Below are 24171 nucleotides of genomic sequence, written 5' to 3'. Positions count from 1 at the left end.
CACCTACAGTTCCCATAAAGCACCACATACTGTACATATACTCTACATTAACCAATGGGAGGAGGGTTAAGCGAATCCTAAAATATCACCTGACTTGGCAACCAAAACCACGACAATTAGACTATCAGAAACAAGACTAAATTCTTCAGCATTATTAGGCGTATTCCAAATAAAATTCAATCGTGACACCTACAAATCCCTTTTATTATTTGGATTGTTAAAGCCTTCCGTTTGAACTGTGCCTTTGTCTGCACTGTGAGGCTTGCTGGTAGACTTGTCAGCGGTAAGTGCAGAGAGAGAGAGAGAGCCGTGGGAAAGTGGAAGACATTTCCCGTCCCTGACAGAGGGCGCTTTCCCCCTGCTCCCTGAGCCTGCTGGACAAAATGACAGCATGCTGACTTCCCTCTCTATGACAGACCGCCACTGATGACACGGTGCATTTTTGACTCCACATTGAGGCCCGACACTCGCAGCAAAGTACTCCCTAGACCTAGCCACAGTTATGTGCCATAACAAGGAAAGTTACTAAAATGTGGAAACTAACTTTTACACTGTGGTAAGCAAATGGGCAGCCCAGATGGAGAGGAAGGTCATATTTTCTCCTTGGGCGACCAGAGACTTACTCTTATTGCTTACTTTCTTCCTAATATTTTCTCCCTTGCGGTCTGTGTGCACATCACACTGTACCTTATATGAGAAGATGTGGAGATTCATGTGTTGAATGCCAATATCAGACATTTACGAAAACAACAAATTGTAGCATATTGAAAATAAATATATTATAGTATTGTTTTATGAAAGAATAGTCAATTAAATAGATTGAGAGGACCATCAGATTATTGATACTATAGAAGAAGGCCAGTCTTCATAGAGGCTTGATCATTTAGATATACTCCTTTTCAAGTACCCATATCTGAAATGTTTTATATCATTGTAAGATAGAAATAGAGGGGGAAAAAAGCAAGTGATACAGCTGCTTTTGACAATCCGTGGACCTTCACCTGGGGATGCCAGTCTATCCTGGTGGAGTGTTTTCCTGAGTCACTCTGAGCTATCTGGGATGCTTAAATGTCAGTCTCAGATCTAGGCTTTACCTGCAATGCACACAACGCCCCATTCAGCTCCTTCTACGGGTCTGTAGACTCGCTACGTGTGTCTGTCTTGAGTGGGGTGTTTTACAGTGAAATTGAGGTGGCTGTTGTCAATGCGGTGCTAACGTGGGACTGCAGCATTCATTTCCCAAGTATTTCTGCCAGTTTCATTGGGGCTCAGGATGTTCTTTACATTGTTTTTTTTATTTTTTTATTTTTTTATCCCTTCTTCCCCTTAGTTGGGTCTTGCTCTCCGATCTATAACATTTAATATCTCCTGACCATGACTCAATCCCATTCTTTTTATGTGTTGTTCTGTTATCTTGCTTTCTCACTACTTCTCACTGCTCTCTCTCTCTCTCTCTCTCTCTCTCTCTCTCTTTCTCTTAAATGCCCAGCTGATGCACTCCACAACTCTCCTATCTTGTAAACTCTTGAGAAGATATGTTTACATGGAAATTTCACCGAACCCTCTTCTTTTCCAACACTTTTATTCTCTTCTTACCCTGTTTTTTTTGTTCACCGATGAAGACACAGCTTGCCTGGAACAGAAAATCATGTGACAGACATTTCCACATTAAGATCATTATCCATTTCCTCCCAACAAGCTCTGTGATCTTCAGCAGTGCCCGAGAGGAGCCCAGGATTGGCTGTGTGCACCGGGCTTAATCAGTCTGGCTCCTATTGAGCTCAGGTCCATTTGTCCCAGATGCTGCTCTGCGGAGCTCAGCACAGAGGCCAGAAGTGCTTTGCATGTACTTGGTACAGAACAACATGAACAGGCATGCCAAGCCCATCCTGCATGGGTTTTTTGTCTAAGGCCCAGGGAGAGATCGGACACGTTGGGGAGAGCAAAGTGTCCCTTTTCACTATCACCGCAAAACCGTGGCTCTCACAGCTGTGGGTAGCAGATGCTCTTAGGTTACAGACAGGCCTGCAGGGACATCGCCACTCTGCCCTCCAGGGGCTGCACACATAACCCACTCTGTAGACAGACGAATAAAACCTGGATAAATATACAGGATCTGACCAAATTAGTGAAGGGATTCATTGGAATGTAACTTTTTATGGTCAGTCCTAATTAATGATCAAGATGACCAATATGTGATCTCTTTGTGATAAAGAAGATCACTTTTCACATTGCCAGCACTTTGTGTGTTTGATAAAGAATTTTGTATGAGACGTATTGCATACTTACTTATGCAATTACAAATGTTGCCATTTCATACCATATTAGATGAGATTCATTCCTCCAAATGAAATTGTATAGCACCATGCCCATGAGTTGGTTAACTCATGGGCAGTTAATCTAACTACTATGTGATTTCTTTTCTGGTTAATTGTCTTTTTCATCCCCCTTGAGGTAAACTCCCATTGGCTGTTGCCTGGCTCACTCTCAGATTTTGGTCTTGATGAGTCTTGGACCACTTCACATTATACAAGTCCAACCAGACTCAGCCCGACAAAATCAAAACATGTTTGATAAAATGGTGTCGGGCCAAACAGCCATAAGTACAGTGTACAATATAATCTGTGCCGATTGTCAGGCACAGATCCCGCCCCCCATCCCCGACTAGCCCAGATTCCAGTCAGGCTTAGAATCGGCATTACAATCATCTAGTGTGACCTAGGCTTTACAGTAAAAAGGCCAGGTGCCTTGCTGCTGAGGCCTGGGTGAGCTGTCTCCCTCACCTGCAGGCAGAGGGACTACACACGCACTGATTTAATGCATTGTTGCACATTGTTTCATTCATGATTCACTGTTTACGTTTCCTCTTCCTCTACAACTTTCCTCAGCCACTCCCCAACCAAGATCCGAAGGTAGATATGAATCAATAGCTCTGTTGAGTTTGTCCATTACTGGAAAGAACAGAAAGAAAGGGGAAAAGCAGGCATAAAGTGAAAAGTAAAAAAAGAGAGGCCTAAGTATGGGCGAGTAAATGCAAGAAGAAATCATCTGTTAAAATTCATTAGCCAAGCCTCTCTGAACACAAAATGACAAGACATTAAATATGTATTATTTATGAAATGTCTGTGCTCTCTGAAAAGGGTGTCTAGTGCTGTTAATTAGTCAGCCATTCATTCAGAAAAGATTATTTCAAATGGAAAGTGAAAGCAAGGCTAGGCAGCAAAAGAGCTGTTAGTTTCTTTCACGCTATTTTTAAATGACATTGGTGGAAATGGAATAGCTAATTATGGTGGCTCTAAAATTCAAAGCTAATTTGGGAAGCAACATGGCAGGTTTATTGACATCTTCTGTGGAGTGATGTGGGTTGATGGCAACCAGGGAATTTCAGTGGCACCAGGGGAGAGCAAGAGGGCTGATGCCAAGGAATGCCTTGCTTACAGAAATGTATGTGACTTGCAGGCATATATTTCTTTGTGAGTAGTGTGTATGTCTACGAGTTCGTATGTTGCATTTCTGTGGGATTTGAAGTTAGGATAATCACAAACTTGCTGGTGCACTTTTAAACACATCCTTCACGTTCTGAAGCTGTAACAGGCCAGGGAATATGTCCTGTATTTCATCATCAGCATGATTAGGTCCTTTATTTTCAGAGTAGATAGAGAAAAAGAGAAGCAATACTTTCAAGGTTTGTGATTCCTCCTTAAAGGCAGTCACCTGGCAAAGTGGGAATGAGAGCAGGGCATTTATCCAGTTGAAGAGAGCCACCCCGATGATGTCAGTAACAGATGACTGGAAGACACTCCCCTCTCCATCGCTTAGTAGCCAGCTTTGGTCACTGAAGGCAGCAGGGAAAGAGGGTGGGGGTAGGGGAGATAATTATCAGTATAAATGAAGCCCGGTGAACGATTCGCACTGCTGGGCCCCCTGATCTAGTCTCCAAGGCAACCTCAACACACTCATTTGTTTTGTAGATGAGTAATTACATCCAATTAGTGGCCAGTGGAAAAAAAGAAAGTCCAAGAAGGGCCCATTGTTCTGGTTAGATTGTGTGAATATTAATAGTGGGGCGGTCTGAGGCACAGTGATATGATCGGTGATACTAATGCAGCTGTGGGCGCGCTCTGCCCAGTCTCACCCTGCATAACAGATCAGATAGCCGCTGATGAAAATATATGGCTATGCGGATGTGTGTGTGTGTGCAGGTGAGTGTGAGTTTCACTTTTGTCCAGCTGCCAGCACACAAAGCCAGTTCCTTACCTGTGTCACACTCCACCTGCATTCAGTGCAATATGGCATGATATTTTTCTGAGCATTTCACTCAAATTTTACCACCTGGGCACATGGAAGGTGCAGGGAAAGACATCAGAACAAGGCCGTCCTCCTCAGTTAAACAGATATTATTGTTATTGAAGAATGTCTTTATGTCTCCACTCATCAAGCAACACCTAGCGTTCACTGAGAGAGATCGTCTGTATGGTAGTTGCTAGATTTGTTGTATCCGGGTAAGTGTTGTATAATGCCATGCTCTGTAGAAGTGTTTAACTAAATCTCATAAGTTGGGCATTTATTTTCTTTGGTAATGCTGTTGATTTGAATGACACTCTGAGTTTTGAACTTCTTGTGATGTGGTTTTACTTTTATACAACCTCACCTCCAAATGAAAATGCTACATTTACTTTATTCATCTTGCCTATATTTGAAGCTCATAAGATTTCGTCCTGGTTTACTTGCGCTGGGCATGATAATAATAATAATAATAATAATAATAATAATAATAATAATAATAATAATAATAATAATAATAATAATAATAATCAACAAAAATATGAAATTTGCAGGCATATCTAAATCACATTAGAAGAATGCCCCTGTAGTTACCAAACTTTGTATAAAAAATCTATCTAAATTTGCTTTAATAATTTGCTTCAAGGACCTTATTTGACAAACAGCAAGATACTGTATAATCTTTCATTTTCTTAATCTGCACTAAATGTGGTGTTTTATTTATCTTTCAACAATCTTTGCTGCTTTTGAGATCTCAGAAACTTCTCTCACAGGAGGACATGGTTCGTTCCTGTACTTCCTCATGATGGCCTTCACCAGGCTGCTGCTACATCTCATGCACAAAAGGCCCTTCCTTTCTAGTTTGCATTTGCGTTCATTTATTAGGCCAGTCATGTCCACATGACAAATGCTTAATCAGTCACCAGTCTGCATCGTACGGTGCAGAAACATGTTTTCCTTTCATGAAGGAAAACTCCTTTATCTCTGTTTTTATGTTCCACGCTCGTGAGCAGTTTGCCCAATGCTCGAAATCCGACTCCTCCAACAACGCTGCCTACACTTTTGCCAAGATTAAGTTTGACCACTTTTATCACAACATCAACAACATGCTTAATTTCCAGTAACCATGTTGTTGATGTTGCATAAATTAGATCAATATTATATGAAAACCTTATGAAATTTGTTGAATGTGTTGAATCACTGTTCATTGATCAGGCGTAATGAATGTATTACAAGCTGGGTCTCAAATAATGTCTTGCTAACGATGGTTTGGTTAACTGGTGACACATTTGGAATAGATTCCCCCTAAATTCCCAGTAACATGGTTTGTGCTATTGTCAAATTATTTTTTTTCCTTTATCATTATTCCATTGATCTAGTTTTCCACATTACCAAGGCCAATGATTTTCTATGACATTTGCCTAAGAGACGTAAATGGAATGATTGGTTCTTGAGCATTGTTCAGTGTGTCAGGCATCATGTGATGTACGTGGGCAATATGGGAAGCCTGCCATATTCAGAGCCTATAATTTGATGAGTGGGCGTACAGCCCATAAGTGGTGACATCAGAGCGCTAAAAAGCATTGGCTGAGGAACATGGCTGGTGCTTAGATTCCATTTGGCAGAAGTATACTGTCTCACTATGAATGGGTAGAGGTGAAGTGGCTCTGAATGGCTGTTCGCTCCAAGACCCAAATAAAAAACAAACACACAGCAGGGGAAACCCACCATGGAAAAGCCAGTGCCACCAATCTCAGCCCCTCCTGAGTAGATTAACTCTGTTATCAAAGAGGTGTGAGAGGCAGCGGTTTCTTTTAATTGCACTCTTTATATGAGCAGCTTGTCTCAGATTAAGAGAACAAGCAATAAATGTCAGCATGACTTACTGCTGAATGACATTTTCTAAACTGTTGATAATCCACCATCTGTGTCAAAGAGGGAATCATTCGAAGAGGCCAATCTTAGACGTGCTTAGAGTGCTTAGAGCAATTCCAAATGCCTATCATCAATAAACATGAATGTCTCTTTATCTCATTCAGAGAAATATCACATGAAAAACCTAATTTTCTGTTGCGCTTGGTCAAAAAAAGAGGCTTTAAATTAATTATTGATTGGTGCGCATTGTGTTTCCTTTCGTTTAAATGACAGAAGCTTCCTTCAGGTATGTCCACCAAGCGTTGTTGCTCTGAAATGAGAGATGTATTGACCTGTGTTTTAATGATTCCTCAGTTTCATCTCTCTCTTAATTGATTGCAAGAAAACATGCAAGGGACACAGGTCAATTAATTAAAACGCAGCAATGTTACAAAGCTATGGCAGCACTGAATGTTTTATATTATGGTTCCTTTGAATCAAGTCAGTGAATTAAAGGACTGAATAGTATCCTTTCAGGGAGAGATAGTATGTATCCTGGGTACAATTGTAGACCTAGAGTATATGATACAGAGAGCTGAGCGCTACAACTCGGACACTGACCATATGCTAGGGGGGCCTGGCCACATGGCAGGAGCTGCTGGGGAGGGAAGGCAGGGAGGACCAATTAAGCAGACAAAAACGGAAGGATGTGAACTAAAACATGGTGTAACACACCGCCAAGCCACTGTAAACAATCTGGACACTGACTTTGACCATGAAAAAGTTGATTTCCACAATGATGGAGTCCCCTCCCCTCCCCCTCCCCACCCTATACTGTATCTCCCAGGCCTCCCCGATTATGGGTTTTACTCTGCGCCCAGTGACCAGCGGGGGGGGCCCTGCTCCTTTGCTGACTATGGCTCCCTGGGGCCCCAGGCGGCTCAGATGCTGCACAGTGAGCATGCCACCTCCGCCTGCAACTCCCCCCTCCAGCACCTACACAGCCCGGATCAGTTTAAGAACCCAGGTTTGTATATGCGCATCTCTCTCATCCACGTGCTGGACTTTTCAGTTTGATTCATGACATTTTTCCATGCAGATGATCTAAGCTTTTATTGTTTTTTTTACATTTTCTCTTGCTTTTGTCGAAGAAAGGAAACAAACATGAATCCCCCCCTCAAACAAAAGAATATTTGCATAAAGACGTCTTGCCGACAAAATAGCATTGCATGTTTTTCCTCCTTTTTTCAATTTTTAATGTAGATTTTATGTTTCCTTGTGAAGTTATGTTCAAGCCCCTGCTTGCACATTAGGGGCCGGCACATACAGAATGTATTCCTCCATTTGCATGTGCACAATGTAACTACTGAATGATGTAGGAGACTACACTGGCCTCTATAACAGAGCTCAGGTTTATATTGAAAATTTACCATGGGGAGGATGGGCTGGTGAGTGTTAGTGAAGAGTAATTTTTCAATCAAGGCCTTTAAGTACATTAAGTGTAGGAATGATTGCTTCTGTCATTAAGTGTGTGAATGAATAACTAGGAAATCAGTAGAGGTGTTGTACTTAAATTGTGAAATGACATCTCACAACATTTTTGCATAATCCAGCCATTACTCCACAACATGGGCACGTTTTGATCTTCTGTGCTTGCATTTTTTCTGATGTTGTCTCATTTACCTTATGCAGTCATAGCTTTCTAAAGCCAAGGATGAGATTCTGCTCCCAAGTAGAATTTACACTGACATTTCAATGTATGCATCCAATCAATAAAAATGGACAAATGTATTATAAATTCATGTTATGTCTAGTAGATCTTTTTCAAAATGAACTACCCATTTTAAAACTCCTGTTGTATAATAGTAGTATGTTTATTTCTGGTTTGGTGATTTGGTGCTCATGATGATGTTTGCACTGGCATGATATGTGATCAATGTGTATTTCATCTGGTACCTTGAAGCAGCTGTAAGTGAGAGAAGTCCTGTTGAGCGGAGGGTTGCCATGCAATCTGGGTGGTGTCCGGAGATGTTTAGAGTGTCTAGTTTGTAGGTGACGGTTTGTGTTGACCCACCGTAATCTTCAAACGTGTTCACATTGGCATAAGTATCCAGCAGCCCAGGGTTTTTTGCCAGTGAGTGTGTGTGTTGCCTAAGTTTAGCGTGGCGTGCCCAGAGATAGTCGAGTGGTTAAGCTCCCCGACTCTGTAGCCACATGTGGCCCCGCTGGCTCAGGATCGAATCCTGCCAGAGCTTTCATTCCTGCGCCTGCCCTACTCTGTCTCCTTCTCCACTTTACAGTTGTCCTAGTAAATAAAAAATACTGAGAAGTGAATGGACTGCCCACTCCCCTTTTTAGAGACAAACAATTAGTCCGGGGACAGGAAAGTATGGTTGTTCATGACGGGAGCCTCCTCCTGTCTAGAGTGGTGCCTGCAAGGCTTTGTGGAGGCGATAGTGATGGCTGCTGAGGGACGGGCCATCGCTCCCTCTACTGGTTTAAAAGTGTTGACCAGCAGCCCCAGGCAGATGTTAGCGTTTCCTACACGCTGTCTGTAGAAACCTCAGTAGCTCTGCCTTATTTAGCACAGCAAACAACAGGAAAAAGACATAGGTAGGCCCCAAGCTGCAGAAAGAAAAATGACACAGATGTGCTTTTCTGAAGGAGTTCTCACTGGATGACTTGCCTGCACTCATGTGGATAGAGGGGTCCTTGAAGGTCTGCACACTCCAGTATCTCTCATAATACTTGTGCGAGTGTGGCAGTGCTGCAAACACAGCTCACAGTCTCAGCTTCCTATAGATCTATCTAGGGGTGTGGCGTAGTGCGTCATTACACACACAGCTGTATGGCAGAGGAATAGCTTCCTACTGGATTACTCACTCCATATACACTCACCAGTGCCAATGCAAAAATGGCATTATAGATTTTGAGGCCGGGCTGTAGCATGTTGATTTATAGTACATAGTTGACTACGAGTAGACTGTGTTTTGTGTCACTTCCCAGCAGGGATGAAGTGGAGGGTAAACGTCCCCACCCAGTTCACCTAAATTTAGTTCACCCACCTTTTTATTTGTGGAATAGAGTTTGCCCATTCTAGGCCATAATGATGTGATGTTATTAAGTAGATTCAAGATGATACAATTTGTATGGGGATGGCAAGAAATATAATAGATTTTTGCTTATATTGCTGGTTGTTTGCCTATAATGATTGCCAACTGGAGGTCATAGTTTACCCACCTTTTCATTTGACTGCTACATCACTGCTCCCCAGGTAGTGAAAGTCTGTGATGAGCACCCCTGTTGCTAATAATGTGCTGAATTCCCATATGAGACAAGCATAATGTCTATATGCTTTATAGAAAATCGTACCAGTAAATGGTCTTCCTGCTCACATTGCCCACAACTCAAATCCAGCTCTACATTAAAGTAAATTTCAATCAACTTTTAATATAACTTGCTGTTCTTTTGGAAGCCACAGTGTCCTGTATAGATTAGGACATCATACTTCATTCAGGTATTTCCATTTTTGTACCACAGTACTGCGCTCACAGAAGTCACTGTGCCAAAACAAAAGCATCAAATAATTTCCCTTTTTTGTCTTTTCAGTCGAATGCTTCTGTGGAGCTAGCGCTAGTAATTGGAGCATGGGAAAGGCTTAGAACTGCATTTGCATCAGCGCTGTCATCCCATATTTTAAAAATGTCACTGTATAATGGGGATGCAGAGCGACATGAATAAGAACAGAGCAATCTAACCGTGTAATCAAACACTGGCTTGTTGTATCACAACGGGCCCTACTAAGAACAGCAATCCAACCTAAGTGTAACTTATGTTTTGCTCCTAAAGCTAATGGCTGAATCAGTGCAGTCACTGAATTTAAGGGGGATAAAAAAAAAAACATGAAACCAGTTTCACAGGGAGCGGGATGAGCCACACATTGATCAAAATCACCAATCATAAGAAATGAGGATTGCCATTTCAACTGAAAAATTCCATAATTGCCAGCCTACTGGGAGGTTGGTGCCCACTGTGGAAAAGTCCTTACAGTTAAGCAGCAGTGTCAACTTCCCTAGATCTGCATCCAATGAGATGGGTTCATGTTTCTGGACACTACTGAACAGTATGTAGGCATCTACAGGGTGTCAGGCAGGTGCTCCTCATGGGCCCAGCCTGTCTGACATAATTAACTTTGATAGGTTGAGCACTGACGTAAAAAAACAAAGGGTGACCAATGTTATATTGTGAACATCTGTGTGTGTGTGTGTGTGTGTGTGTGTGTGTGTGTCTGCCTCACCACATTTAAAAAAAAAACATATTGAGATTATATTTCACTTTAAGTGCATTGCAAGAACTTCCTCTCCTGCTTTATAGGGTTCATGAGCTCACATATACAAGATGCTGCCGTTTTTGCTGTGGTCATGAAGATTTTTCTTTTTTATGCAATTTTACAGTGACTTTCTCAGTTTGTGTGTGAATAAGGGTGAGACAGAGGGTTATGTGAAGCTGACAGCAGAGGAGATTAAACTACTGCCTTGCTGTTAAGAGATCACTCTGCATTTTTCTCCCTCAACTGTTTTTTTTCTATATTGGCAGTGTTATTGGCCTTTGGTAGGCATTTGGATTTTCAAAAGACATTTTATTAGTCTGAGTTGCTCTTACTCATAGGGCAAAGGTGGTAAGTCATATACAGTATTTCTTTTTCATCCACAGAGTTTGGGCCTGTAGATGAGCTCGGGTCAAGCTTTTATATTTCCCCTTTATGCCTCTTCTCTCTCTGTCCCTCTTTCGCTTTCTGCTGAAAGTCTTTCCAGCAGACACACTATATTGAGAATGCCTTCTGCAGGCTCCTGCTGGTTATCAGTAAATCCCCAGGTCATATATGAAATGAATGAGCCCTCTCTTTAAGCAATAAGGTAAACTCTGCATCGCATATAGTAGAGTATGTAAATTATCTGGGTGTAAAATGCTAATGGGAAATGTATTTATCACTTTACTGTATTACTGAGTGCAGTATTACTATGTTACTCTTTTGACAAATCAAAAAGTATCTGGTGCCTTTTTTTAAGTATGGAAAAGACTCAACCAATTTCTTTCCTATAATTACTCTTCCACATTATGCATGGCAACATTTACACTGCAACCTTACTAGTTATTAGCATGGTGGAAGTATTTCTGGCGGTGTGCTTGTTTTGTGTTGTGCATGATTTTTTATAAAGTGAATGTTATTCCTACGCATAATACACGGAGCATGTAGACTATCTTTAGAATATCATACTGGATTCATCCTTGATTTTGTTTGTGCCAACTCATATTTAACCTGAATTCCTGCACCATTTTGTCCATCGATTTGAAAGGAAATGGAATATGCAGTTTTATAAGCAGTTTGTCCTAACAGCTCGTGTGGCTGTTACCTGTAATGTGATCCGTAAGAAAGTCCTTAGAGACAAATGTATGAATCCAGTAATGTGTTCTTAGATTTAAATGTATCCCATTTGAGTCATAACAAGATTTGCTTGTGTGCAGTAAGTATGGTGCTCTGTGGAGTCCTCCATGTTTCTGAGCTCCTGTGCTCTCTGCTGTGTTTTGTATGCAGGCACCAACCCCTCAAGGCCCGGAGGTTTCCCTGGTGCTAATAGTCCAGGGCCTGTGGCTGACCTGTATGGACCTAGCAGCCAGGATTCAGCTGTGGGCAACTACATCAGTGCTGCTAGCCCCCAGCCTGGCTCTGGCTTTGGCCCCAGCATCACAGTGAGTACTAAATTGCACACTTCCCGTGAACTCTGATTTCACCTTGGCCTCAGTTGCCTCTTCTCTGTCGTTATGCCATCCTTCCCACTAGTTGGTGGTTGCTATGGAAAAAGCAGACTCTTAAGGCAATGTGCACTGCCTATGGTAGTGATGCTTTGTAAAATACTCCCCTACTACACTGTCATTTCATACAACACGGCTTAATAATCACAACATAATACAAACAACTATTACATTTATCATAAACAGCCACAAAGTATTGTAAGTAACCACAATTAGATGCAAAGTACCATAAACCACTACAAAGTACAGAGTTCCTTGTCAATCAGTTCATTCAGTGCAATCCAAGTGTATGAAATGTGTCTTTGCAGACCTTACAATGAAGTCTCCACAGCCACACCCATAGGTCCCATAAGCATTTTGTGCGTCAGAGTAAACCCCATCTTACCTTTGAGACATGTTTATGTGGCAGGCGAGTGCTTATTCCCTTTAGCTGTTGGATAAATCACCTCACTTCAGACCCTGTGTCACCTTCATAGAGCAAATTTCTTTTATTTTTAGAAACCCACCTGTCCCAGGGTTTTGAGTTTGCTCCATCACTAGGACATTGCCTCCAAGCGAGTTTTTTCTCTGTCAGTGTCCTTGTCCAGGTGTTGTTGCACGTTTCCTCTTGCTGATGAGTTAGCTGCTGGCTGCCACGTCTCTGCAGAGTAGCACTAGCCAAGCTAGTAGAGCTAGCAATAGTTCGTGTTTTCCCAGTCTGATGCGTCTATAGCCTGCACTGTACTGCAGACGCACGCAAATGTCTGCTTGGCCTGTTTCAGTTTACGCCATGTGCAGCAACCTGTGAATAATCCTTCCTCCTGCTCCCTCTGTAATCACATGGGAGATTCTTTAAATTCATTAAATTCGGACACTGAGTACATTGGTTAGCCATTTAGCTATGATGGGAGCACAGGGGTTCTGTCCCAAGTTTAGGACCTTGTTGTTGACCAAGCACCACTTAGCTCCATGGGAGAGGCTCAGACTCCTCAGGAGTCTTTCAATCAGCTGTTCCTGCTTCTGTGCATTATTCTACATTGCAGCCAACTGGGCCTCACTGAATAACGATATGAAATTTTACCATCTGGATGTGATGGCCCCCAGCAAGGCAGGGCCTTAGCTCTTTTTTCTCAAAGTCACTCTGCCAGGCTTGTTGGGGCATGATTTTACTGATTTACATGATTGAACTGATTGACATGAAAAAATAGGTTGTGAATATAACACCTGTTTCCTGAAGGAGGGGAATGAAGAGCATGGTTGAGCTGAGGGGAATAACCAGCTTACTGTGGTACACAAAGTGGTTATTAGCACTACAAGCATGACTGCAGTACAGAGTCTGTGGAGACACATTTCCAGAGCCTTGCATTGCACTTCATGTTCTTGCTTCAGAGAACAGGAGTTACAGTCCTAACCTACTTTGACATCCAAAAAGTGACGGAAAGTGTATGACTCTGCCCTCTTCTGGGTGTTTGTGGTATTTTTTGGTTGTTTGTTATATGTGGTAGCTATTTGTCGTATTTTAAGGTTGGTTATGGTATTTTAGGGTGATTTGTGGTTTATGTATTTTTGTCATGGTATGTCATAGTTGTTCATTGTGGCTCTTTGTAATGTTTGTTATATTTTAGCTATGATATTTTAGAAATGATGAAGTTATTATGGCAATTGTGTTTTTGTAGTAATGTATGTGTTTGTGGTATTTATTTATGTTTGTGGTGCTTTGTGGCTGTTAGTAACACACTTTGTGGACCTTTGTGTTTCTTTGTGATAAGTAATACCCCACATGGGAGATATATCACTTCCAGTACCTACACTGAACCAATGGGACTAATTGTAACAGTTCTGGGAGAATAATTTGTACCTGAACTATTTCAATTTGAGACTTATATGGCAAACACTTTGCCCTGTCAATATTATGAGCCACTGAATGAAACACGGGACAGTTTAGGAGTGCCATAGGGAGCAAAGGAGCAAATAGCTCATGAGGGAGCAAATAGCTCATTTTAATTTTAGCAAGTATGTGAAAGTGACTTATGGTATCCAAACAAAAGCACAGCTTAACAGAAAAATAATTTTTATTGGCTTGTTGCCTGCTGAGCACAGCTTCTGTTATTAATTGTCAGAGGTGCGCTGGCTATCTGCCAGAATCTATGCTGGTCTCAATTTAGGAAGCACAATGTATTTCTTATGGAAGACAAGGTCAGCTCATTTTCAAAGCAAACGTAACAGTTTACAGTAGGAAATGCTATTATTTACTTCCATTATTTTCAATCCTGTTGTTTCAACCCCTTGTATCCATAGTTTAGCTTTGAGTTAGATGGAGAGAATATAATCCCTGTTAAGTAATGAAAAGACGACTCAATGCAACATAAATTCTGAATTTAATTATCAGGCTTTTCATTTTTACATCAAATTTACAACTGAAAAGGGGAAGATTCATGAAATTGATAAACTTTAACCCAAAAGTTGCCTCTGTTGTGAAGAATGTTTACATTATTTTTTACCAAAACTAATTTAGGTTTAGTTATGTGATTCCCTCACAACATGTCTAAATATGCTTGTGATATTATTATATTAAATTTCATTCCCATCTATTCCACTTTAAAAAGTACCCAATGAATCAAACAGAGTGCAATAAAGCAGAGAGGTGATGCAGCAGTCCTCTGACTTTCTGCACACGGCGAGATGATGGCTCTATTCAGAACATTAAAATGGGAAATGATTCAGAACTAAAATGTGCATTATAATTAATTTTTACCCTAGATGCAGCCTAACTGATTACATGCAAGAACATGACATGTCACAACCTCATGGATGACTACAGATACACTAATGTGACACTCCATCTTCTGCTTCTGTAATTTGTTCTTTTTTTGCTAAAAAGAAATCAGACTCTGGTTAATGTCAAAACGGCTACTGTGAAGAAACAATAATGAATTTGATTGTTATTTCACGCACTGCAATTAGTGCACAACTAGTTGATCGAGATGATAGAAGAGAGCTAATCACTGTTGAAAATGTTTGTCTTTTCACTTTTGTGTTTAATCTGAGGATTTCTTCAAACCTGTCACCAGCAAAGATGATGGTAGATCCTGATAACTGACCTACATAATGAAAAGCATTCATAACTGAACACTGATCACAGGGAAAATAAGAGGAAAGATCATACTGAGGGGTGTTTATGATCATATTCTCTGCATGCATTGGGATTTAATCAATTGTGCGGATTAGCATGAATGAGTATTGTGTGTATTGAATGAAGCCATATCTACCTCATATATTGTTACTAACACTCAGTACTACCTTGGCATAGGAAATAGAATAATTGGATGTGAACTTAAATGATTAAGCGAGAGTCTGTTTACCTTCTACAATATTATATCTAACCCTACATGGTTCCTTTAACATTAATTAATTAAATAACCGTCTCACAGCCTATAATAATTTACAGTTGGAAAGAGATACCACTGCAATCTGTGCATTACAGGCACTGGGTCTCCAGTCACCAGAATACAGAACAAACCTGTAATATGTCTGTAACAATATTCTCCTCACTACTGAACATGATCAACTGAATCATTACAAATCAAATACACATTCATGCTAGCTGAAAAAGGTTGATATGATATACTCACTTTTTTTCCTCCAAATGCATACTGACAACAGCACTAACTGTACACTTTTAGGGCCCGTTGATTGCGACAGCTTTTACAAATGGATACCATTGAACAGGTGGCCGGTTGCCATCTCATCAGAGGTATTGCATTTTATTTACTGTGCATTTCTATCAATCTCTTTCTACGTTCATCACATGATCCAATGTTCCTTCAACAAATGAAAGAGCGGGTAGTAAGTGTGTGAGTGTGACAGAAGGTTCACCTCTTCACAAATCAAGGGACTTCTGTTGGTTAGGTATTATCTGGATGTGGGGATATTCCCTAGTAAAAGTCAAAAGGAAAACCATGGGGAAAGGGACACATGAATTTTAGCCATCATAGCCCCTCATCAGTGTTTTGATAACGGCTGTGATAGAAGTTTAGACTTTAGTCACACTCACACACTACCGCTTCACTTTTTCTTTTTCCAAATTAATATCTTGAAATAATCCAATCTCATTAAAGAAATAGTCTACCACATTTTTTTTTTACCAGTGCCAACCCAATATCAGCTACAGAGCATCCAAGTGTATTTTTATCCTGAATTTTAAGCTTTGTTTGTGTAAGAACAGAACAGAACCCTCATCTCACTTCATCACCCCTTAAAGTTGGGCAAATCTAAAATCCCCAGCTTTTTACTAATAATCTTAAAAGCCACCAATTGTGAAGTATTTTTCCAAATAGCAAACGTCTACATGGAACTGGTCCATCTTGTGTGTGGCAGATCTTTCATATTAAAAGGCACAAAATTGGGTTTACTTTGTCATGTATTAGTTTGCATTCTTATGTGTCTTGTTGACATTGTCCTCCACATGCAGGACAAGTTCCATCACCTTAGGTTCAGTGAAACATATTCAAACTGTATTTTAGTGTTTTGTGAGCTATTTTTGTAGTGATGATGGTGTACTTCCAGCCAGCTTTATAAAAAAGGCTTTTGAGAATCCACAGCTTCACCTAGCTGTAATGTAAATGATCTGCTAAGTTAACAAGTGGTAACTCAAGAGTGTATCAGCCATCTGCGTAATTTCTCCTGCTTTTTTATTTGTTACATATATGCACAAAGCTGATAAAAACCTCTACTTGAGACGATGTTCTTTACCGCAATTATAGGTACTTACTTAGGTGAAGCCTTGTTTGATCTCTCAGGAATTACTGCTATACTTTCTGCATGTTGCTTAAGTGTTTCATCTAAGCTGCTGTGCCTCAGAAGTCATCCAAAAGACTTTATTTGATAATCATTTTAGTGGTCACTGATTTTTAGTATTAAATGTCACAGTGGGTCTCAGGAGTAAGTATGGTCAGGTTTTCTGCAAGCTAATGAGCAGATAATAATTATGTTGCTATTCTGTTTTGTTTTTTTTGTTTCTTATCACCCAGCAGAGTATATCTGGTGGTCCAGGAAAGACAGGACGAAGTTTCTAATTGGCTTTGTGTGCAGGTGATGCCATCCAACTTCAAGCACTACAGCATCACCCAGGCTAAAAGAATGAAAGGTGGAACCATATGAAGAAGAAAAGAAAACGTTAGTCATCTCAGAAAAATAACAACTGCTGTACTATATTCCAAACCTCCTATAACTTTACAACCTGGTTTGGTTTGATGTTTCACGTCGATTTCATTCACCTATTTCCCTCCTTTGTTAGTTTTTTGATTAGTTTTAGGAAGTCATCTTAGTTTAACCATGATTTTGTGTCATTTTATTTTACCTTCTAGTATATTTGTGTAAATTGATTTTGTTTTAACTATGGGGGTCATAGCCAAGAATATTTGCAAGTCACGTCTTCATCTTTGTATCAATTGTAGTAAAGGAAAAGTGATTGGATATTTGAGTGAGTCTTTCCCCACAAAAAAAGTTCAAAGTGGAAAGACTTAGAGAAAAATTTTAAAATTTTTTTTTGAATGAAAATTGAAGAGGGTATCTAAGTAATAAATCTTAGTAGCTGTTTTATTTCTTGTGATGTCTCATTGTTAACCATAATTACCTATTTTTGGGCAATACAAAGAGGACTCCAATATTTTTATGGTCCTTTTTTATAAGTGTTGTTTTTGTTGTTTAGAAAAAATATATATATGCTATAACAAATTTCATATAACTACATTGTGAATTCAAACTTGAGAAAAAGAAATGTAGCTGTACATATTATTCCAGTCACTGCATATAACCAACTCAATGAGAGAATAGCATATTTTTGTGATGGTGTGTCAAAGAACATGTTATAGCGTGTGAATAGAAGAAAAAGCTGTAAACAATTATTATTATTATACTTTTCTGCTGGAAGACGGTAACCGCCCCAGAGACAAACAGAACATACTTGCTCTGTAAATACTCAAGCTGAATAATTTTACAAGTGTCATACCAGCAAATTTACAAACAGTGAGTTAAGTAAATGCAGTTTTAAGAAGTAAAAGATCCTTGATTGGTATCTTTTATCTAACTGTTAAGATATCAATATCATTTCAAAGAAAGAAAAAAAAAAGATGATTTAATCCAAAGCACACTGTACTTAGATGTGAAGATTAGAACTTGAACCAGGCATTTTAAAGTGCTCTGTGCATCCTGACACTTTTATACTCTTGAGAGAAAACTCAACTTGTTTGTTGTTTGTTATTGTTTGTTTCATCCTGCTTGTTCCTTATTCGTTTTGGAACACAATATCTGGGCTCTGTGCTTGAGCCTTTATGTAATGCTTGTTCTCTGAATCAGTTCTTTTTGAATGAATTAGGAAAGTAAACATTTTGATACCATACCTCAGCCTTGTGAGTTCTATTGTGGAATGATTGGCAGGTTTAATTTATTCTAGTGGCAAAATAAATGAAAATATTGAAAGGTAAAGTGAGTAATCATTGCACTGTGAGTAGTAAAGTACAGGCCAGTTCCTATTTGCACATGTATATGTTGGCTTTTTAAAACGGTCCTGTGCTTTGGGGATAGTATGAAGGATTTCTGGGTAACATATTCTCGACTAGACACACGCTTCAACGTTTTGAGGTGAGAAAACAGCTTGGTAAATAGTAATTGATATATTGCAGTGTATTGAGGCAATGCCTTTGGATTTCATTAGACGTTAGACCCATGTCTCATTTAAGATATTTATACAAAATCAATAGATGACACTGAATTATTCACTCTGTCACTGCGCCAAGATCTGCACAGTATGTGTGGGTCACGGTTTCACTCACTGACAAACATTTAATAATATGCTCCAGAGTGCAGCCCGGGTTTTAAACATGTTGATGGAATGAGTGGTGTGTATTCTGAAATACTTTACCTGCTGCAGATGTATATGTTCTTTCATTTTACCCACTTCTTGTCTCATTACTTCTTCTTTGATTTCAAACAACCAGGTAAAAAAATATGCTGGATACTTTTACGGTAAATGACATGGAGGTGTGATAAAGTAATAATTTAAAGAGTAAAGAAAAAAAAACCCTTGTAATGTTCAAATGTAAAAGAAAATAAGAAATACAAAACTATAAAAAAAAAAAAAAAAAGAAAAAAAAAGAAAGATGCTTCTTTGCTGATTTCAATTTTAATCAGATAGTTTTATTGATACTTTGTGGTTAATATTAATAATTGTAATATACTATTAAAATGTACTGTGCATCCATTGCTTTCTCTCTTTCCATTCCCCATCATCCAATAGCCTACGACCTTTTGTTGATCATTCATGTATTTCATTAGTGTGTAAAGAAATCACAATTAACTTGTAAACAGAGTGCTGTCTTTGATACCAGTGTAGTGGTCGATGCTCTTTGTTGTTCTCCCTTGCTCTACCTCTCCTTTCTGTCATATTTATCCCTTTCCCCTCTCTTGCTCTTTTCTATCTCCTGTAATTACAAGTAGATGTTATATAGGACTAAGTAATATAATACTTGTAGTGATTAGTGGATTTAGGACACGTCAAGATAGAACTTTCTCTAATGATCATATTATTCTGATATTTGCAGTTATTTTGATAGAGGTTCCTTGTAATTTATTCCCTGTATGTTTTTTGTTGGTTTTGTTTTGCCACTCTCACATGGTTTCAGCTAACCAAAGCTATCATGGATGAACAATAGAGAAACAGTTGCTGTAAGATGGAATTGTACACAAGGCATTATTTGGATCCCCACCCTTGAATGTTTTAAAAGGGGTGTGCCATACTACCTTAAATGCTAATGCTAGATATGCAAAACTTTTATTTTTGATTATTTTTTAAGAGGGACACAAGCTATAATTATGAAAAAGATTTTATGTAAAAGAAAATTCATATTTTTTTAAAAGATTCTAACATACCAATGATGATCACAATAGTAATGATATCAATCATAGTACTGTTTAAATAACCTGTAATATCTTTTAATGTTTGTACACTTTGGAAATATCCCAGATGCCTCTGGCACAACTATTTTTAGATAATACTGTTTTTGATCTTACTCTGACTTTTGTTTCTCTCAAAATTTTTATGAATACTTTTTAATCTTAGATCCTGGGAACTAGTTTTTTGTTTTAATCAGTTATCAAGGTTGTTCACACACACTGACAGTAGACAGGCATTACTGTAAGTGTCGAAGACCCCATGAAACACAAATCAGAACCCACTTTATGAAACATGGCTCTGCAAATTAAAAAAAAAGAAAGTAATATTAGCAGGCTTTTGCAAGCTGAAGGGTGGAGTGTGCATCTAGGCTGATTATTCGAAGATTGAATCAAGTTATGCAAAAGAAATCAATGGGCTGACGTGGGACCAGCACTCTAAGGCTGTGATTCAGCTGTGAGATAAATCGGCGCATAAGGGATTATAGAAAACTACACCCATCCGTATTTTAGTGCTTCAGATGCAGCTGCCTGTGTAGGGTGAGGTTTCCCCTAAACACTGTCCCACAGGATTCAGACCTGCAGTTTTAGTTCCTTAGAATTAGTTTACCAATTCCTGCTGTTCACACACTAACAGCAGACCAGGATACTTTGAGTGCAAATTTCAAGTAAGCTTAGTTTGTGAACTTTTTGGCCCGTTTCAGCTCCTTGGAGTGTTTAATTAAGCTCCACTTCACCTCATGGGGTCTTTAAATTGAATACTGTTGCATTAATAAACAACATTAGCATCTCTATTGATTTTTCTCATCCAATATAGAATGTCAAACAACATATATAATGGCAGCTTTGTTCATTAGACTAATAGCAAAATCATTGCAATATATCCAGCAAGTATAGTGGACATTATGGAGAACAGGTTTATTTAAAGATAGGCAAAGAAATATTATCCCAAAAGACAATATCCATGTTTAGCAAGTCCTGTGAGCCAATTCAATTTTATTGACAAATAATACTGAATAGTAATGAAGTTATTTATTCACAGAATATAATGACTATATTGGCACAAATGATGAGTACAAGAACAAAATATTTGTCCAAAAATCTAAAAACAAAACATTATTTATTTAAAACAATAATAACATGTTCCAAGTATTAGTGCATATTTTTGGAGATATTGCCTCATTTACTTAATTTACTGGCAAAATTATCAAAATAGTAGAAAAAATAGTCACAGTAGAAAAAAGTCTTTGTATTTATGTGTATTTTTAACTGATTAAGTTTCATTCTGATAGGAAATCTTCCTGTTCATCGTCCCTTAGTATTTTATGAAATAATGTAATATAATTCAAACAGCTGATAAACTGATATAAGAAGCTCATTAGGGGCTGTAGTTGATTCCACACATCTATTGCCGTTTACTCAACAAATAATAGTATACAAGTATAAAATACACTGTTTTGTCTTTTCACTGTTACATTGCCTCGAGGCTCTTGGACTATAACTAACTCATTTTTAATTGAGAAAAAATAAAAACTTAAAAATGGCTCATTCCCCTTATATAATATATAAATTGATTCTTCTTTTTTCTGTTCCTTTTCTTTTTTCTTTTCTTTTTTTTGATCCTGTAGCTTGGACTTTAAGGTAGCATGGCTCTGTTGCTGTAATTTTATTTTGTATTGACAGCAGTTTACAGCTGATGAATGTTACACATCTTACTAGACTAGCTTATCCATTGGGGAGGGAGGAGGGGTCTTGGTTTAAGAAAACAATCAAAAGAGAAAAAAAATCAACCTGGAAGGTGTTGACATTTGTAGTGTACTACCGTATCCATTTAAACTTGAATCTTGAGGCAAGTGCTAGGCAATGGCCAAACAATTAATCCCATCCGTAAAGGGAAATCCCACCCTAAAACCACTTATGTTATTTCAATTACCTTGGATTTAAATCTGTTTTATGAATATGAACAACGATCTCCCAAAGCTGTAAATTTGACAAGACTTGCAATGCCATTAAGAAATCATTCAGGAGCTGCTCCATTTACAACGAGTTTCAGACTGACTTAGAAGGCTCATCGAAAGTTTTTGAGCATTTATACCCACAAGCGGTTTATTTCATCGTGGTGCTAATGGTTTTAAACCAGAAAATGTGCCCTTATCTCAGAGAGATCCCTCTGGATTCTGTCACACTGACCACACAGCTAGTCTCCCCTTTCCACAAAGTGACTCTCGGTAACGTCACCATTTATAGTCTAAGCTCTCTTGTTTCAGGATATAGAAAAGACTGGTTCATGTTCACAAATCCAGACTGAACTGTTCAAGGTGATGGGAATATCATGAAGTTCTATTGTATTGTCATGTTTTAGGGTGAATTTTCCCTTAAATCCAAACCATTGCCATCTCACCCATGTTCATTTCTAAATATATACATATATTTCCAATATATGTATATATTTATTTTATGTATTTGCAATACCCAGTCCTCATTTGAATATGTCTGATCAAGATTAGAATGGTGACCTCTACTGTATATTCTTCACACAGCTAAACCTAGGTTCATATATCTGAGCAGCCACTATCAGCTTCTATTCACCAACAAGAGAGTTAATCCCTGGTGTGTTTTTGGGGGTCGTCTAAAAGATGAGTTTGGAGCAGACCGCACGGCCGTCAGTGCAAATGACCCAGAGGGGAGCCTGGGAGCTCTTCGGCCTGCCTGGACCGCAGTGCGAGACTCCGCTGTGCTTCCATGTACCTGCAGGGTCAGCTCTCCTCACTGCTGTCTGCCCATTCCTAACACTTGCCCCTTTTTTTTATGTTAACCAACTTTTTATGGCGAGAGACAGACAGACTTGACTGACATCTGAAAGCATCTTTCAGGTTTCTCATATGGCTTGCTTAAGCCCTGTTGTACAATATACTTAAAAAAAAAATAAAAATAAAAAATGGATGGGGGTCTCTCACATATCAAATGTGGAAAGTCTAATTTTATATTTGTATTTTCAAATAATAATAATATTGACAAAAAATGTTTGTGAAAGGTTTCCATCCTCTACTGTGGTCCAGAAATTGATGTGTCTGTCTGGAAAATAAAATAAAATAAAATGAATTGTTATATTCCTTGTTTTCATTGTTTTATTGTATTTTTATTTGCTTTGATTTTTGTAATCTAACATTTAGTATAGATCAAAGGATTGTATTTGATCCCATCAGTGTTGTCTGTCTCAGTAAATATGACGGTCATTTGAAATTCAAATCACTTTCAACATTTCACATATCACATGCATAATTATGTTAAACAGTTTAACAGTGAAGACATCAAGAGACCGTTCACTTTTCTCCTCCTCTCCATACTGTTTAGCGTTTGCTGGCATCCCATAGCAGACTCTTATGTCACTTTATTCACACTGATAAATCACAGCTACCAACTCTTTGCCTGTTCATTAGACTCGACAGGGTATTTCATTCCACTTTTTCACTCAAACATACACTCAGTTACAATAAAGGGAGACACTTGTTGGCAGAAACAGCTCAGCACCCGCCTCCTTTTAGTTCAGTCATAAGTCAATAGGATTAATAGGGTCTTAGCACTAAAATGTGTTTGGGAAACTAAGGACAGACGAGCGCTGGCATGTAATTCTGCTGCCCCTCTGTGGTCTCTCAGTCAGTATGCACTGCCGGTTGATTTTTTGCCAGTAGCATCACATCAAGAGCGATTTACTACAAGGTACTAACTTGCCCTTTAGCACTCTCTTAATTTTGCCTTTGGCGGTATCACTCATTTTAATATTTCAATATTAGCTGAGGCTGCCTGGAAATGCTGTATGAGCAAACGGGGCTTCAGTATGCTGCTGCCTGACAGGCTTTTCACATCTACTGTACATCACACACACACACACACAGATTAACCTTCTGTGTGTTTGCCACAATGTAATTAGTTCTGCTTTTTCTAAGATGGAGAATTTCAGAATATAAGCCACTGACAAAAATGCTTCCTGTTGCTCTCCATCTGTGTGGCTCTGTCTCATAATCATTTTCCTAGGTGTTCCCGAGGAATGAACCGCTGAAGATTAGTAGCTACTGCATGGAAAGGATAAAGTCTGCTACCTGCCTTTTCCAAAATATGAGTTCTGAGGATGTATTTTACGACTACAATTACCATATTGGTTCTTAAGTACCCCCTGCTGCTCTTAAAATCTGCACATTGAAAGTCTTTTGATTCAAATAATGCAAAAGGCTCAATGACAAATTTCCCAGTATGAAGGCAGCATCTGCACTTTACCTTCATATGTATTGT

The 24171-nt window shown here is 39.0% G+C and overlaps 1 protein-coding gene across 3 annotated transcripts in view; it reads left to right on the top strand.

Moving 5' to 3' along the window:
* Positions 1–17457, top strand: part of msi2b (musashi RNA-binding protein 2b) — a 237082-nt gene extending 219625 nt beyond the window's left edge. For 2 of the 3 annotated variants that reach the window (XM_071539601.1, XM_071539600.1), the window contains 3 exons: positions 11735–11889; positions 15615–15685; positions 16962–17044. In XM_071539601.1, coding sequence (XP_071395702.1) covers positions 11735–11889; positions 15615–15656 — 197 coding nt within the window. In that variant the 3' untranslated portion in view covers positions 15657–15685; positions 16962–17044. Of the gene's footprint in view, positions 1–6985; positions 7166–11734; positions 11890–15614; positions 15686–16961 lie in introns of all 3 variants that reach the window. The other variant, XM_071539599.1, reaches the window with a different exon arrangement.
* Positions 17458–24171: the final 6714 nt, after the last annotated feature.

Source organism: Centroberyx affinis, unplaced genomic scaffold, assembly GCF_046629955.1.
Source record: "Centroberyx affinis isolate AG114_WGS23_722 - 3 ecotype Tasmania unplaced genomic scaffold, CSIRO-AGI_Caff_v1 ptg003475l_1, whole genome shotgun sequence".
Classification (NCBI taxonomy): Eukaryota; Metazoa; Chordata; class Actinopteri; order Beryciformes; family Berycidae; genus Centroberyx; species Centroberyx affinis.
The sequence above is the reverse complement of the archived record's forward strand: the minus strand, read 5'-3'. Positions and strand labels throughout refer to the sequence as shown.